Raw genomic sequence first — 18,247 nt, forward strand, 5'->3', positions numbered from 1 at the left:
ACGAAATGGTAACCGTTTTAAATATAAATATCTTGTCTATTTTTTAAGATTGTGTGGGGGGATGTGCCCACATGCCCCACCTAAATGTCCCTATGCCGGGGCCTTCCGAAATTTAATCTCATCAACAAAAGCTGGCGCACACGCAGTATTAAAATTGAGTTCAGCTGTTACTCAATTTCCTAGATACTTTTCCGGAGCTAATTTCTTCCTATTTTTAAAATCGATTTAATCGTTTTACCTTCCAGAGAAAACTCTCCAATATTCAAGGATTAGGTTAGCGAGATACTAGAGAAACGCGCAAAAACAAATGAAAACGAAATAGCGCTTCCAAGAAATTTCACTCCAGTTAAAAACTGAATGAACATAATTCTGGATATTCTGTTAATTTGCCCCGCTTTTTCTTTCGCCTCTCGATTCACCTATTTTTCTATTTTTCATTTACTCTATCAAGTCAAGCGATCCCTACGTTTAATTTATCGTTACTATTTTTTATATACCGACCTTAACGGTCTCCTCTCCCTCGCAAAATTTCATCGCTAACGTCTTATAGCTTCGTGTGGAAGAATCTCCCTGTCCGTATGCAGATAAGGCCACTTCGCCCTACGCAGTCATTGCCCGTAGGCTCGACTACTAGGGTACGAAATGTTTTCCCCCCACACTTCCGACAAAGATACCCTCGGGCGGGACCCCACCCTGCCCCCAGGGTCCGCCCCAAAACCCTTTAAACCCCTTCAGGACGCGGTATTTCGCCCCATTAAACATTCACAGCCCTCTTGGAACTGAAACACGAGAAATTAGGGTGGAACACGCCCCCCTTCTGCCTCGAGGCAATTGCGAAAAGCGGCACTCTTTAAAAACAGCCGCGAGCCAATGCATAATGGCGCAACCAATATTTCAACTCTTTTTTGTTTTTTTTTTTTTTGGCAGGACAAAATACTATCGGTCAATCGGCAGTAATATACATCTACATAATACCCTGCGAGCTACCTCCGTAGCACAGTGGGCTGAAATCGAAAAAAGCTGGCCAAAAATGATTTTTTTCACTTTTTAATTTGGAAAAAACTAATATATTTTCAAACTATAGAATGATCAGTGACCACATTACTGAAATAATTTTATTTATAACTAATTTTTTGAAAGCAGGAGACATCTGTCAATTTAATGAAAAATAATCGCAAAATATTTTCCCCATTTTTTGAAAAAATTGACTGAAGTTTTTTTCTACTGTTGCGTTATGTTTAAAAATGCCTAAATTTAAATTATTACATAATATAAATTAACATTTTTAGAATCCATTGTAGTGAAAGTTTTAATTCTAGCGATAATATTTATAAGTTTTATTTAAACAATTAAAATGTCCTATTTTTCACGTATTTTTAACATAATGTAGAGAAAAATTTGATGTTTTTCACTTTGCTTCACGAAGTGTTTAGCACCACATTATAAAATGAAGTGTCAACTTTAGTTATCAATTGAAAAATCCTGCCCCAATTTGCCACCCCGCCTCCCCCATCAAGTTACGTGCATGAGTGTCCAACCGCCCGACGCGGTGGTTAGATGCTAACCTTTGTTCAGACTTAGCTGTAGTCGACGATAATTCGCCAAAAGTGAGGCGAAATTACAGTTGTCTACTCTTATATACTCTGTATACATTTAGCATGCCATATTAGTCTTATGGTTCCAATTTTTCCAAGGGCACATTACGATTTCCTTCATAAGTCATATAATGGACTCAACGATTGCGCCGGCAAGTCAGAATCTTGTCCCGGGAAGCGGGCGGCTGCAAAGAATTATATATTAATTCTTGGAAAGCCCAATTCTTAACACTACACACTTGCATATTCTGCTATACGTACTCTTCTAGACCTTTTATAACTCCCATCAGCTGAAACACTGGAAAGGGCACACGTGTGGCGGAGCGCCGCCCGCGCAGTGGCGGCGGGCACTACCCTGCCGACCACGTTAATCCCTATTGTACCCGAAAACCCAACCACCGTGTTATGATTCTTATCTGGCGTTAAAGAAGTTCTGTACTCATTTCATAACTGTCCCTTTGTAGAAATGCCGCTTATTGCTTTATTGCCTCGATCTATGAAAGGGTTATTGCACTGTTGAGGATCGCTTCCCTTCGCACGGGGTTTTCCACAAATGCTTCTCTCCAATTGGTTGAAAACTATTCTCTTCCACAACTTTACCGAGAAAATTAGTCGGTTTGTCTTTGTGAGGGCGAAAGAATGTGCGTGCTTGTGCTATGGAAGCAAAGAACCAGGGTTTATTTTCCGTATATCGTGACATTTCAGCGTTGAGGCCGAACTACCACTGGTGAAGGATATCTCGGAACGATAAAAAGGTACGTTTTCCAAGTAAAATATCTCTGTGATCGTGTGTATTATTTAGGGAAATATGTTCTAATTTCGCTTTCCTTACGCGGTGATTTAGATTGTTAATATTTCGGATGAGAGAAAATGGAGCGCATGAAAGTAACCCGCAAAGAAATACATGGCGTTATTGTTAATGAAAGTGGAAATTCGCTGGCGTCAAAACGTGAATTGGCCCTTCAATACCTTTAAGATAAGTTAAAATTGGGGAAAGACGAGAAGACAAAGGAAATGTTGAAGAATGTCGTGGATAAATACGTTTTCAATGGGTATATCCAGATATGGAAAGAATGCAAGAGAACCAGTGTCAGGTTTGTAGTAAAATTTCGATGTTGTTTAGAGAAGGATATACCGCTCCCAACAGATATGCATTAATCTCTTCTTCAGACTCCTTGTCAAAGCATGGTCAAGGCACGACTAATGATGGGAACACTGCCCGACGTTTTTTTCTGAACCTAAGCTAACATCAGAAATTACCGGTATGTTTACCATCAAAAAGTCATATTATATAGATTTTTATTTATTAATTCCAAAATTTGTTATGAATATTTAAAATTTTCTGGAAGAAGGATTTGGTGAGGACTTTTTTTCCTTTTTAAATAGGCATTAGCGAGGAACTCATCTCAAGGTTGGCCTTTATTTTAAAAGCTCTGACATCTGGACTTGAGATAGATCACGCCAATTTCAGTGAGTACTGCTCAGAAACTGCATCCCTTTTTGTGGATATGTATCCGTGATACTACATGCCTCCCACGGTGCACAAAGTGCAGTTTCATGCAGCATCACTTGCCAAGGTAGCAGTGCCTCCAATTGGCCAATTTTCTTAGGAGGGCTTTGGAATCTCTCCACAAAGATATCAGAAGATTCGGAGCGCACCACACGCAAAAAATTTGCGCTTAGAAGAAATGGGAGATCTTTTCCGAAGGCTCCTCCTTACTTCGGATTATCTAATATCCAATAGTTATGTATGTACAAATGCTAAAAGAAATGTTTCAAACGATATACGAAACTTACTTGTATTAGAGGACTGATGAGGACAGTGACGGCTGGGAATCCGATGAAAACTGGTAGTGGGCTGGTAAATTTACCCCTAATATTTTCTTATGTTTTATATATTTATGTTAATATATTATGGTTCATAAATAATTTTATGTGGCATTTTGGTTTATGGTATAAATTTTTTGCTAGGTGATTTCTTATGTGTGTCCTTTCAAAGTGTTAACGCAAAATTAGTTGACTAAATCATTAATAATGTTTAAAAATAATTTATGTATTTTATATGAACATTTTTATTTAAATTATTAAATTTCATGTTAAACTACTTACTTTTTTATTCCTAACTATTAATTTCAATTAAAAGTTCCCTCTCAACTGAAGCCGTCCAAATAGTCGATTTTTGGTTTTTTTCCGTCTCCGCGAATTTGTTTAAAACATTTCCCAGGATCAATTTTTCGGCAAAATGTCTTTATATTCATGTTATATAACCCAAATATGAATAGTAGGAAAAATTTCGTCGAGCTAATTATAAAAATATGGAAGATATGATTTTTGGCCAGCTTTTTTCGATTTCAGCCCACTGTGCGTAGGGTGTTTGTTAGGGGGTGATCAGTCACCAGAATGCAGCAAGCAAGAGGATTCCCACATGCACACCACATGGTCATAAAAAAGTTACGCATTCTAACAAATTATTCTTCCACATTCATGCGTAGGCAAAACTTCCCAACTACCCATGAAAACAATCTGCCTGCCATACTGTTAGAAATACTAGGAAAATTCCGAAACACGCATTAACGAATACGTAAGTTAGAAGGCTACAGTACAAATCAACTAAGTCCTAACTCTTTTGTTATAGTCTCTCATTGATTGCGGAAAAAATGATATTTTGAATTTATCTCCTGTACAGACTATCTATATTATTTTATCTTTAAGATCTGATCTACCGTAGTATGTTGGCGTTCCCAAAATATTGGTAACTTGGTCGGAAAATAAACTGCTCGAGAATTTACATAATATGTTTAGTCTAGTTTACAAAATTGTCTCCATAAACATAATATGTTTAGTCTAGCTTACAAAATTGTCTCCATAACAGTCACTCTGCGATTCAACCCAAAGGTAGAGTTGAATATATGGGGGTAGAGCTCACCCCAAACTAAGCCACATGGTAGGGGGTCCAGTTTCTTTCCCAGGACCATTACGAGGTTAAAAACGCCCATTTTTAAGTTACAGAAACTTTGAGCCAAGTCTGCGATGCATATTCATAAGCTTATTATTTGCGACGTCGAAGACGATCGCAGTTGATCTCTCCAGGTTTACGCTCTAAAGGCATTTCTGTGATTGTGGAGTAATTATCTCGATGTGATTCGATGACAGTTTTTTTGTAAGCATGAACATGAACACAGAAAATTCGACGAAAATCAACTTGCTCAATTTTGTCGTGTATCTTCGATAGATATCACAAGACAGTCATGAAAACCGGTTATAAAAAATGACAAAGAGATGTTGTACTAATAAAACTCATACTTTAGCCCATATCTATCCTAAATAAAGATAAGATTTTCAACATCCGTTAAATAGGGTACTCTCCGTAGCCAGAAGCCAGCTTCGTAAGGGGTCGAAAAATCGACAAAAAGTCCGTTATTTTGTATCGTATCTGTCTCAAGTACTTACCAAAATTAAGTCCTGAAAGTCAAAGATTTTAATAGCACAGTGTATTTTTGGATGCATTTTGTTGCTAAGAAAGGAATATCATAAGCTTAAATATCCCAGGAAAAAATTCAATGAGGGCGATTTGTTCATCTTAATAGCCATGTATTTTGTAGTAATAAAAACTTTGAAAAATATTATTCATCAAGGAATGCACCAGTATATTGACAACAGTTGCGCACCGCTTCGAATTACGAATCCAACAAACCATTTCTGAAGTTTTGGCCTGTTTTTTTCCATTCTAGCCCACTGTACCACCTCATGAACAATGACAACACCCGCGAAAGTTTTCACTGGCTGGAGAGAAGTTGAGGAAACGTGTTGAGGGCGTTGCGAACTCCTCCACTCCAACTTGCGTTCTCTCGCGAGGGATGCTGCGAATGTGGGAGTTGCCATGGAGATGTAAACAGCTGCTCCTTGAGCGGGCAACCGTTGCCCCCCCCCCCCCCCCCCAACTCTCTCTCTCTCTCTCCTATGGAGCACCATACACTCCTCTCGTGCGCATTTCGACGAGGGACGGAGCAAGTGTGGAAAGGTGGAGACGGGAGGGGGCGCAATTATAACAGTCAGCAGCAGACAGAGTGGCGGTGCTGATGGAAGCCCTTCTTAGCTTTTTTTACCTCGCGCGCCTACACACGCATTGTCACGCACGCACATCCAGGCCGGAGGGCCCTTCTCCTCAAAGCAAACCAACCCTCACGCGCACATTGTTGTGCCGTGTCCATAGCCTGTGCACTTGGAACAACTGCCTCCCCACGAAATACGCCAACAAGGAGACAAAAAACTGCTATAACAAGGGGAAATATTTGCAGAGAAAAAATTGTACGGCACGCAAGGGATTAATTACAATGGGCAACCACGAGCGAAGGTCATTTGCAGACCTCGCGAAAGCTTATGACATTGCGTAGCAAAAGATTTTGGGAGTACGAGTCTATTAACAAAAAATTGGTAGTCGCGGATGGGAGAATGCTATCGGGAAGCTAATGTTTACCATTTTTGTTTGCCGAGTTTTGCATTTGTTAGCCCCTTGCGTTCAACGAATTTTAATGACCCTAACTTTTCTACACCACGGGATACAGAGAGAAAGTTTCCGTTCCTTTATTGGAGTCGGCAGAGGGACTGCATGTTAGGATAGGACAGCAGCCTGTGCTCTATGATGAGAAGAATTGCCCAATATTGATCGATATGGAGTCGTTCCTGCTGATCCGAAATCGGAATTCATTACAAAAGAAGTCGTTAGACGGAAGGGAAAGATGATTTATGGCTCATCCACTCGCCCAGAGAGCGTTTTGAGGGAAGGGAGAGCTCAAGAGAGAGTAAACAACTACGAACCACGCGAGATCGAGAAGTAGCTGAGACGCGGTGACCGGCTCGGGAAGTGTGTAACGTCATCAACTGATCTTCGAAATGGTTCAGGCCGTCGATTTGCCGTCCCGGATAGCTCGAGAACCACGCGACGGATCTAAAAACTAAAAAATAGTGGTCCCTTTATTTCGCAAACCATGAAAATCGAAAATAAATTAAAATTGGTGAATGAACCTATTGCATTCCTATCCTTGAATGATTAGTTGGCTATTCTGCCCCTCATAATCTCACTTTTCCCTTCGTTCCTTACTCTTACTTCTCCCATATATTCTGTTCTGCGCATTTGAGGGATTTAACTTTCGATTAGCTTAGCTTGCGATTTTTGCTACTATGGGGGGCTGCTGCTGCCCCCCATAGTAGCAAATCCACCCATGGGCAAAATCTTTAATACCACTTCTTCAAACCATATTCAATACCTTAACACACATGAAATAAGAAACAAAAAATATACCAAGACAATGAAGTAAGATGGGCTTGCTGCTGCCCCCCATAGTAGCAAAAATCGCAAAACTCTTTAAGCAAAATAAGTACTGAATTGAAACGAAAGTATTCAACAAATTTTCTTTAAACCCACGAAAAATGATACATATTAGTATAAGATATGTAACTAAAATAAAACTATTTTTCCAAGTGAATAATCTCATAAATCCAATGGCTTGCCCCCCCTCCCCCTGGTTATGATCCTCGGTACGCCCTTGGTCGGAACTGTGTGTCATTGCAGTTGGGATTGGTTTCCAGTTTTTTTAAATTTCAGCAATAATTTAAAAACATGTATTTTGCTAATGGGCAGCAAAAAATAGTGATAATGATATGATTATCCGCTGCATGCATTAATTTGTTATATGTACCTATCTATAGTAGCTAGTTTTTGATGATTTTTATCCTGCACATGAATGAGTGTTCATCCTTAATGTCTTATACTTTTGGACACCTCAGAACAAAATTCTTGTTGATGCTGAGATGAAATTCGTCTGGTTACATTAATAATTGTTTGGGTACTCAAATACCACCTGGATATTCAAATACTGGTACTCGAGCATGATTGCCCCACTCTTTCTTGAATGGAACGAAAGAGCAAAAACCAACTCACTCGTCCTATTCTTCTCTCTCTTGCTGCGATGAAGGTGGTGACCCCTCAGAAGTTCGGCGACGTCTACTTGTACGACATGCCCCCTGGCGCCTGCAGGCAGCAGATGATGCAACAGCAGGGAGGACAGTACGACGTTCCTCCACCACCCACCTCCGTGGCGCACCAAGCGGGAAAGACAGGTGAGTGGCAAACAAACAGTGAAACATACCAGTATCTGATGCAAACAATAGTACTGGACAAGTGCAGTGGCGCAGCGAGGGGAGGGCTTGGGGGATAAACCCCCCCCCCCCCCCCCAGAGCTCAGAGAAATTTTTAAGTTTAATCCATACTACTTAATTTGATTGATAATACTAATAGATTAGCGTAAGAATTAATAAAATATCCCTCAAAAATCCATAAAAACTCACCATTTTGAACCATTCCTCTTAAAAGTCCGTAAGTTATTAATCTCGTACCTACCGCTTATCCTGGTGGGTATTCCATGCCCCCACACACCCCGGTATTAGTTGCACCTAAACCCACCCCCCTAGACAAGTGGAGTACTCGCAAGGAACCTCAACCCATCCTGTAGAAGCTAGATTTATGATGCCACTATGTCCACTTTTTAATCAATTTAAAAAATGCCCTCGGCCCGGCAACGAGCGAGTAGCGGTCCAAGTTATTCCAAATGCTAAGATGCCAAGAAAGTTTTCCATTCTCAAGGAATAGCATTGAAAAAATATATATTTAATACATTATACAATCACGAATCCCCAAATATAGTTTATATCCCCATGAAATTCAGATCGCTCAGTAGGTTCTCATTCAAAAAATTTTCCCACGATGACGGGTAGTATGGTAACAAGTATTTTTACTTTTCTATGAAAAAATGTATTCCGGAAAACACGCTTTTTCAAATACCGAGCTTTATCGTCAGATAGAAAAGAAATTATAGCTGTGTAAATTTGACTTCTCTCCTGGCTTTTTCTTAAATCCTCAAAGAAAACTTCCGTGAGGGTTACAACATTTATGGAGAGAGGCACTGCAAATTACTGTGTGACCTCAAAGAACATGCAAATATGGAGAAATTCGAAGGGAGAATAATTGGTGCCACTCATTTTGTTGGGAAAATTTATCGGCCCACAGTACAACCACGAATGCATTTTTTTATAATTCCTTTCTCTGCCCAACAGGTCGTGCCTACCGCCCCACTGGCGACGTGGCCTCTGCCCTCGACTCCTACGACGTGCCACGGCCCTCCGCCACCGCCAACTACGACGTCCCCCGCGCCTGGCGCCACCCCGGCGCCCCCTCGCCCTCATCGCAACAGACGCAAACGCCTCCCTCCTCCTCGACGCCGGACCGCAGGGACTCGGTCGGCGAGAGCTATGACGTGCCCCGTCCCCACAACCACGCCGCCGTTCTCCTGCAGCAGACTACAGCGCAGCTACAGGCCCTGCAGATTCAGCAGGGTCAGGCCCAAGGGACGGTCGTGGACCAGGGGGAGTACGACGTTCCGGCCAGCAACCGCCTGACCCCGAGCAGCTCGGCCAGTTCGCTCACGGCCGCTGACTCCTTCTCCTCCTCGAACCGCTCCAGTCTGGAGTGTGGAGAACAGCAGAGGCGACGGATTCTGGCCTTCCCAGACGCGCACTACGACGTCCCAAGGCCCCTGCCACATCCCCCCGCCGCGACCCGACAGTCCCCACCCCCGGGAGACGCCTCGCTCCTGTACGACGCCCCCCAGCCGCAGCCATCGGAACCCTCGCCCCCAGCCAACCAGCCCCCCGCCGCCGCCGTAATCGACGCCAAGAAGCAGTACGTGCTTCCCTTGGAGCTGGGGGCAGCGCTTGAGACCCTGGCCCGCCTCCAGGAAGAAGCCCTGACCTCCATCTCGCGCCTCCTGGCCTTCGTCAGCCCCAAGTGGAGGTCCCGGGAAAGAATGGACGCCAGGGCCGTGGAGTTGAGCTTAGCGGCCTCCAGGGTCGCTGCGGCCCTCAGGGACCTTCTCGCCTTTGCAGACGCAGCCCTGGGCAACGCGGCCAAAGCGGCCGACCCCGGTATCGCCACCAAGCTGAGAATCTTGGTGAGGGCTTTGAGGGATGGCGAGCTTGTGGTACGGGAGGCCAACGCCGCTTTGGGAGCCGGGGGGTGGTCTCCGGCCCTGCTCTCGAGGCCCGATGACGAGTCCCCGACGGGGGAGGGCCCCACGCCGCCACCCGACGCTCTGGACAGGCTTATTGCGGCCGCCAGAGCTCTCACGGAAGACGTACGGCGAGTGGGGTCCTTCATCCAGGGGAACGGCACGCTGCTGTTCCAGAGGACTGCTCCCCCGGCCTCCTCTGATTGGCTCGAAGACTACGACTACGTCAACCTCGAGTCGAAAGAGAGCGTGGCCAAGCAGAACGCTGAGATACGCGAGGCCCTGCCGGACGCGCTGCGCAAGTCGTACGACCTGCTCGTCCGGGAGGCGGAGGAAGCGGCGGTCGGGCGCTCGGCGGACGGTTCCTCGCCCCTCGGCAAGGGAGGGCAGCTGGCCCCGGGCAGCAACGGCCACGAGCCCCCCCTGCACCCGGACGACTTGCGCGTGCTGCAGTTCTACGCGCCGCAGAGCGTGGAACACGTCAACTACCTCACGAGGGCCATCGACGCCTTCCTGCTCACTGTGGAGCACAACCAGCCCCCCAAAGTGTTCTTGGCGCACGGCAAGTTCGTGGTCCTGAGCGCGCACCGCCTCGTCGGCATCGGCGACTCCGTGCACCGCGGCGTGACCACCGAGGTGCTGCGGAACCGCGTCATCGACTGCGCCAACGCTTTGTCCAAGGCCCTCGAGGCTACCGTGCAGAAGACTAAGCGGGCCGCCATGCACTTCCCGTCCGTGTCAGCCGTGCAGGAGATGGTCGACTCGGTGGTGGACGTGTCGCACCTCGCCAGGGACCTCAAAGTCACGCTTGTGACCTCAGCCACCGGCATGTCACTCGTGGGACACTGAAGGCCCGTGTTTGCTCTGCTCTTGTTCCTATTCGACGGATAGACCCCATTGTTGCGGCCTCGTCTAATTGTCGTCTACCCGATCCAACAATGAGAAAGACTGGTTACATGTGAGGCACATCCTTCCTCAGTCTCATTGTTGCAGCCTAGTTATTATGTCATCAACCCAAACCAACAATGAGAAAGATCTAGGCTGTGGCAAGGGGTGAGGGAGATCTTGGGGTTCAAATCCTCCACTTGTGTTTTGTAGATTTTGTTGTCATCAGAATACCCCCTCAAACCTTACAAAATGTACTCCCTCTCCAAATTCTCCCCCAATTTTGTTTTTGCTACGGCCTTGGGAGGGACTAGTAATATGCTAGTCACAACCTTCCTAAGTCTCATTGTTGTAGCCCTGTTTATTTTGTTTTATACTAAATCCAGTGATGGGAATGACTTGGGATGTGCGAGTCACATACTTCCTCAACTCTCCTTGTTGTGGGTTAGTGAATTATTTTTCATCTCTCCATTCAAACTACACGAGAGATTCACTGTGTGGCAAGTCTCTTCTTTCTTTGTCTGAAATCACGTGTAATGTGCAGGCAGATTGGGCTGATGGTGAACTGGTGCAGTGGAGGGAAATCGGACTGAAAATTTTCCCAGCATTCTGTTGAGGACCTTGGAAATGAAGGGAAAAACACCTCCCGCAAGAATGGAATTTTAGGCTGGATATATGATGTTCTGTGTGTGCTGCACGCCACTCAACCCTGGCTACGTGTAATAGCAAATCATCAAGTATCAAAGAGTGTTGCTAAGCCAGAGGAAATTTACAAGATAAAAGGGTGCATTAGCTTTTAATGCTACTACCCTGCCCCTTCAAGTCTGTGCATTTCACAATGAAGTGAGTGGACTGACAACCTTGGCTATTGAAATGGCTCATTGTCTTTCCACATCAACCAATTGCAAAGGTAAAAACCAATGCTCAAGTCCTATTAATTTAACATTTTACATATGATGAAATAACATTTCACCAAATTATTCCTTATTGTACATAAAAAAGTGGAGTTACTATCCTGTAAAGTTTTATTTAAAAGGCAGCTGAATATATAGAATATAATTCATGTAGCTAGGTAATAGAATCAATGTGATATAACATTTTAAATACTAGGGTCTCCTAAAGTATTTCCCAGAATGGCCCATAACCACATACTTGGTATGAAAGCTTTTTGTGCAGGCAATCAAAACGAAAGGTTTGTCGTAGTCTGTTGTAGAGGTATTTTTACCAGGTTCCTCATCTAATTTTTCAAATTAGATATCATAATAAGCACTTAGAAATCCCAAAAACAGCTTCTTAGCTAACAGGATAGCTAATGCTGTGCCAACATTAGTGTGCACTTAGTAAAATATGGACTGGGGGATTTGGCAGGAAACTTCAGTGTAAGAAAAGATGTACATCATAGAATTCAGAAATATGTATTCCAGTAAAATTATTGAAGGAAATTTACACCTAAAAAGTTTTTAACGAACGAAAATTTCTTCATGTACAAGTTTAAAACTAAAAAGAGCACATAGCACCTGAATTATGGGATTATACACCTACAAGTACAATTGGTACTATTAAAAAGATGATAACGATGAAAGAGGTTAATAATTTTCTTTAAGAAATATTGACCTGAAGCAAGTTCATAAATTTAATTTTAAAAGTATTCGACCTTGTAAAAATGATAAGTAATCGATACTTGCATGATAAAGGTGCAATCCATGTAGCCTCAGGAGTATGCATTATTACTGCTCACCAGGTGCTTTTTTGTGATTTATAACTTTTTTTCTAACTCAAGCTATCACTTGAAGCTTTAAGAACATCTAGAGTGGGCCCAGGTCAATATTTGCTTAGAATTTAAATATGAAAATTTAGCTGCAGTAATTTCTGTTAGGTTATTTTTTTTATATTTCAGATATTGATGAATATTAAAAAGGATTTACTCTTTACATACTGAAAATTTCAAGAAGGTAGCTTAAGCTATGAACAAGTGATACATAACAAAAAAGACAAAATATGACCGAATGATAGGGGGTGATTCCTCCTCTAACTATTTTGCTGGCAAAATTCCATCCTTTGCCTTTAAAAATGCAAAAACTGCCAACTTAAAAAGATTATTATTTTTCATATATGATGTCACAGCTAATTTATTAAGAGCAATATTGCTGTGTTTGCCCTAGCAAGATGATGTTCACTTAACGTATGATGCTAATTACCTCCAAGTCCACTGTTTCTGTACATCCCTCATCAAAGGATATGCATGACCCTTACAATGAAAGACCAAAGTACTGGAAGCACATGGGATCACAAAAAGAGACTGACTTTTCTATTGCCGTTTAAGGGTACCCATGCCCAACAACCCAAAATAATGACCATATAATTACAGAATATGAGGACAAGTCACTACATAAACATGGCTTTTGATCATAGTATGTATACAGATATGCTCCTTTTATATACTTCAATATTGAGACAGATGGTCTTAGACCACTTATATCTCGCTGTATATTTTCACCAGAGAATCCCATTTATGACGTGGTTTCCATCTTGTTGTTTGGGGTTCCACGTGCACAGCACGACTCATGAGGTAATGTCACAGTCCAGGGCTACCTCATCATGAAAAAGTTTAGATTTTGGGACAAACAGTTTGCCCTGGAAACACATCTACTGTTTACATGATCAGAGAATGGGGCTCAACACTAAAAAATGCCTAAAACCTGCCATAATTTAACCACTCCTCCAGACATTGTGATATTTACAAGCATCTTAAGATAGCCCATGCGCATAAAAACACTATGAAACACCATTGATGAGGCCTATTAATGTATGAAAAACAATACCCTTATTGGATAGAACTACCCCAACAAAATAAGTGTAAAAATATTGAGGTATTTCACGTAAACATTTAACTTCTCTCGTACATTCACTACCTAATACCTATCAGCCCTTTTACCAGGAATATTGGGTGTTCGCCCTGAATAATTGCTATGGAAATAGCATTCCCTATGAAAACTGAAAATTTTGTAATGCTTATTCTATGCATAGGGAGGACCATTTGGCTTTCGCCCTAAAATAAAATTGTGCCATTGTAATTGTAGTGTGAATTCAGTATTTATGTTTTGTAGTAAGGATTTTGAAAACTCGGCAAAATAATATTGTTTATTGTCCTCACATAATGTGTGTCCCTAATCACTGTTTAGCATGTCATTCTGGTGTTACTTCCAATCATAAAAATGTCAGTATTGTAGCATTCCTTATACCTGAGGATTTGCTATAGAGTAGATAGAAAGTTAGGACCTGGTAGAAGTTTATTTTAACATTTTACATGTCAAGTCTGAGTAATACATGTGTTACTGTAATGATTGGTTGCTCTGCTTTCGAAAAGAGTCTTTCTAGGGATGATGACTGAGTGAGTGTGGTGAATGAACTATTTGATCTCCATGCTATATCATTGTGAGCGGGACTGGTTTTGCTTACGACATACATGAATGTCTTTTTACAACTACTTAAGATAGCAAGGAACTGATTTTTTTATTGGCTCGGTGCCGGAAAAATATGTAGTTATTATTTATGGCGATAAATGTGTGATGAAATGTTTTTGGGAGACAATTATTTCACTGTGTGAGAGTAATTGTCTTCACTGGTGCTGACATTTATAAGTGGTTTTCCTGGAGTGTAAAATTCTGTGCACCAAAATGTGAAAATAGTACTTACTGATTGTGTACATATTATTTATCAGACTTAGCTTTTTTAAGTCTCCCATATTTTGCAGAAAAGCTCCTCACCACCAGGTGCAAGGACAGATCTTTTGTCACGGATCATTTCAGAGACTGCAAATGAAATGGAAGGGAATCAAATTCCTGCTCTTGGAACGGAGTCTACCAGTGAACAATCAGATACTAACTCTAATGTATCTGAGAAAAGAAAATGGGTGTAGATAACAACATTTGTTGCGTGCGCAGCTTCTGAATTATTTCAGCAAGTTACTGTAGTAAAACTGTTTTTATAATAAAAGTGTTTTTAACAAACTGATATTACTTCTATTATACCTAAATCAAGAGTTTAGAAACCCAGAACCTACAACATTAGTGAGCAAAACTTCTACAAACCAAAAAAATCATTTTCCATTGTCGTCGTCAACCCGTCCTTTAAAAATTTGCCCCAGGAACTCCACCACTTATGGGGATACCAAGCTCACTTTCCACCAGTCTTATTTGGTGATGTATCCCTCATTTAAAACTCACACTATCACCTTGAAATTTTCAGGAAATACAGAGTAGAACTTTTCCAAAATTTGCTTGAATCGCAAATATGAAGTATGCATCGATACCTCCACTGCACAAACGTTCAACAATCGCCCCCTGAATCAAATCCGCTCATCTAGGAGCCCAACAATGCACATGTACACAGTTGGATATAGCCAGAGCACAAGCGCTCACCTCCAAAGCTTGGAGAATTGGAAGTGGGAGTTTATGCTCCAGCTACTGCCAGCTGAGCAACTGAGCTTCGTATTGTTGGGCTACTAGATGAGCGGATTTGATTTGGTGGGTGATTGTTGAGTGTTTGAACAGTGGAGGTAACGGTATTTCTTTGGAAAAACAGAAGTAAAATTTGCAAATTTGAGATACAGTTCAATGCTGACCACTTTGTCCACCAGCAATATTGAATTTCCAGAAAACTGCAAGATGATGGCAAAAGTTTTAAGTGAGAAACACGCCACCAAGAAAGAACGGTCAAGCAGATGAGATGAGTCATATTCAGCAACCAGGATATCTTCTTCCTCTATGGAGTTCCATCACTTCAGAGGAAAAAGTAGTCCATGCCTTTATGTACACACAGCTGAATGAGTAAAGATATACTGCTAGCTAGTCTCCAGTTATTCCCACGAAAACTTTGTTACTGATAGAGAGAAAATTAAGGTGGGTCTGAAATTTCTAATCAGCCCTGAGGATAACAACCTTTCATAGGCGGATCCAGGGGGGGCACGTGCCCCCCCCAGACCCTCAAAAATATGCAAGATTTTTAATACGGTCACATTATCATTGCATTCGTTTTGTATTACGAGGTATCCTTGTGCCCCACCCAGAACAAAATCCTGGATACGGCCTTGCTTGTGCCCCTCCCAGAAAAAATCCTGGATCCGCCCCTGCAACCCTTCATGCAAAGTGAGATTCCTTCACATGAAGGCCCTCTTCCTCCAATGACATGGTTCACTCAGACCCAAAATTTCAAATCAATTAAGGAATTCATCGATTAAAGGGTAAGATTGACAGAAGTTAAGGTACTACGAAAAAAATCTTCCTCAATTAGCAATTCACACATAAGCATAAAATAAGGAAATGCAAAAGCTACCATTCACTTTTCTTGAGAAGGTGACATCATTACAGATCTGGCTCATTTAGTGGTCAGGGAGAGCCTTTCACCACGGAAGAAGGTACTCAAAGGAGTGTAAATAACTATGAACCACACAAGGCCCTTGCACAAGTCCGAGGAGTAATGGAGAAATGGCAAAAGCTTCCTAATTGCAAAAGGGGCCACTGATTTTTCTTTTCCAAGAACTTGAGAAGTAAGCGTCTGACCAAAAAATGGAAAAATATGGGTCTCTATATCTGTCAAACTATACGAAAATTATTTTTAGCTTGAGATTTTTGCAGCTTCTTTTGTCTATTTTATATGTTTCTTTCAGGAAATGATTAACAAATGAAAACGATGAAACGAATTGTTAAATGTTAAAATGATTTCCACACGGAATTTCCTGAAAGGAACAAATTAGATACATAAAAATCAGCAGTAAAAGAAATTTGGTGAACAAGTCACCTAACCGAAAATGATTAGAACCACCCTTGCTTATGTCACACCATAATAGGACTTGCTCACTGTTTGCTTCAATTTGTTGCTGTGTTACTATGGAGAGCTTTGATTTTCTCATCAAATAAGGAGATACTCTCAAGATAACTCTGAAATAAAATCAAAACATGCAGAAAAACCTGAATATTTTTATTTAATTTCTTGGGCAGAAACAACAGAAAATGTCAAAGCAAACCTTATAATGAGCGACTTTTGTTGATGTTGTTGAGAAAAAGTATGAAACTTAGGACAATTACCAACAATGAGAGCGAGCATTTAAGCTAGCATAGTAGTGATTATGAAGGATTACCAGAATTCTAGCTCGGAATCACATGACACTGGAAATCTTGTGCTTGCGAGAATTCTCGCTAGAATATTCTTGACATGAGCCAGGTCAAGGTCAGGAGGTGTGACTCAGGCATATCCCATTTGCAGTGAGGAACACAGCAATTACCTCAACCAATTGAATCGCTTTATTTCATAAACTTCTTGACATATATTATGGTAAAATCCTAACCATACACAATACATTAATGTAGGAACAGCCTCTACCCATGGTAATCCTTTTATTAGTAATCCTTCATATGTAGAATGGGTAACCCCATAGCATGTCCATTTAATTACGTGAGGTGATTTCGGCAATTTTTGGACTCCCCCTGCCCCCTCAGTGAGATATTGTGAGATTTACCTCAAATGTCACACGAGATTGTTCAAATGCATATTTTCAGTGTAAATATGTTAACCTATTCTTCATTGTGTTGGATTCATAAAAAAAAACTATTTGCTTCATTATAATTATTTGAGATTTGTCAATTAATCCCAGTTTTCTCGCAATTTTACAGTTTCTTGCGGGAAAAAATTACATGATACTTGCCAGGACTTCCCCAAGTGAGATTGGGTGAGAATCAGCCCCACCCCCTTAACAGCTTTTATTATGCCTCACCACTTCAAAATAGTGATCGTTTTTGACAGTGATTTCAAGGACGGACCATGCAGTGCTACATTGATGCAGAGCTTGCACATGAGTTCAAAAGTTAATGCAGTGAGCTTTGGCAAAATGTTGCCATATTTTCTACAACACTGAGAAAGGAGGAGAGAGGGTATTCCCATTGTGGCGAATTAGCAGAAAGCATTTCAACTATTTTTCCACCGACAACCACGAGAAGGCATTGGGGAGAGGAGACATCACTGACCATGTGAGAATCTGACATCATGACAGTCCAGACTCTATGAGAGTTTCGGTCAACATTGTAGCGCTTGTTCGTGCAATTCATTTACCGGAATAAACCAACCTGGTGATACGTTAATCGTGGTTGAATTTATTAACGATGCGTCTGATCATGCCCGCGCAGCACTCATTTTCCTTTTGATCGGGGATGGTCTGCCCAAGTTGGCTGGCTGGCAATCGCAGAAGGCCCTGAGCTTAGGGCCCCCCACAACACTCGCTTCTATCATGAAATGTATGTGAAAAGTGTGACAAAAAAAACTCAAATTACTCAAACCAAAGTTTTTTTGCTATTATAAAATTCTACATTTTCATTAGTTCCTTTATTTATAACATACACAGTTTAAAAATATTATATAAAAAATAAATAAAAGTGTCCGAAGATAGAAGAGAATCTGATGCTTTCTTGAAAGTGTTATTTGAAAAGATAACTTTATACAGGTTTTTTATAGTGCAATTAAAAGGAACAAATTCACTAAGGAGATTATAGAACCATTTCATTATTACAGTTTATAAGCTGTAAAATTCTCACTTTTCATAGTATTTTTCTCAACTTTTATCTAATTTTTAAAAGGCCAGAATAGCGTCAAAATCCATTTACATACTTCCCTAAAATTTTCCAGGGGAGAACCCCCAAATCTCTTGGTAAG

At 41.5% G+C, this 18,247-nt stretch overlaps 1 protein-coding gene across 2 annotated transcripts in view; it reads left to right on the forward strand.

Annotated features, from left to right (window-relative positions):
* LOC124163238 (breast cancer anti-estrogen resistance protein 1) overlaps nt 1-14,553 on the forward strand; it is a 217,268-nt gene extending 202,715 nt beyond the window's left edge. For both annotated transcript variants that reach the window (XM_046539994.1, XM_046539993.1), the window contains 2 exons: nt 7,571-7,715; nt 8,709-14,553. In XM_046539994.1, the coding sequence (XP_046395950.1) occupies nt 7,571-7,715; nt 8,709-10,507 (1,944 nt within the window). In that variant the 3' untranslated portion in view covers nt 10,508-14,553. The remainder of the gene's footprint in view (nt 1-7,570; nt 7,716-8,708) is intronic.
* The last annotated feature ends 3,694 nt before the right edge of the window (nt 14,554-18,247 follow it).

The sequence above is a fragment of the Ischnura elegans genome, chromosome 8 (genome assembly GCF_921293095.1).
Source record: "Ischnura elegans chromosome 8, ioIscEleg1.1, whole genome shotgun sequence".
In the NCBI taxonomy this organism is placed as follows: domain Eukaryota; kingdom Metazoa; phylum Arthropoda; class Insecta; order Odonata; family Coenagrionidae; genus Ischnura; species Ischnura elegans.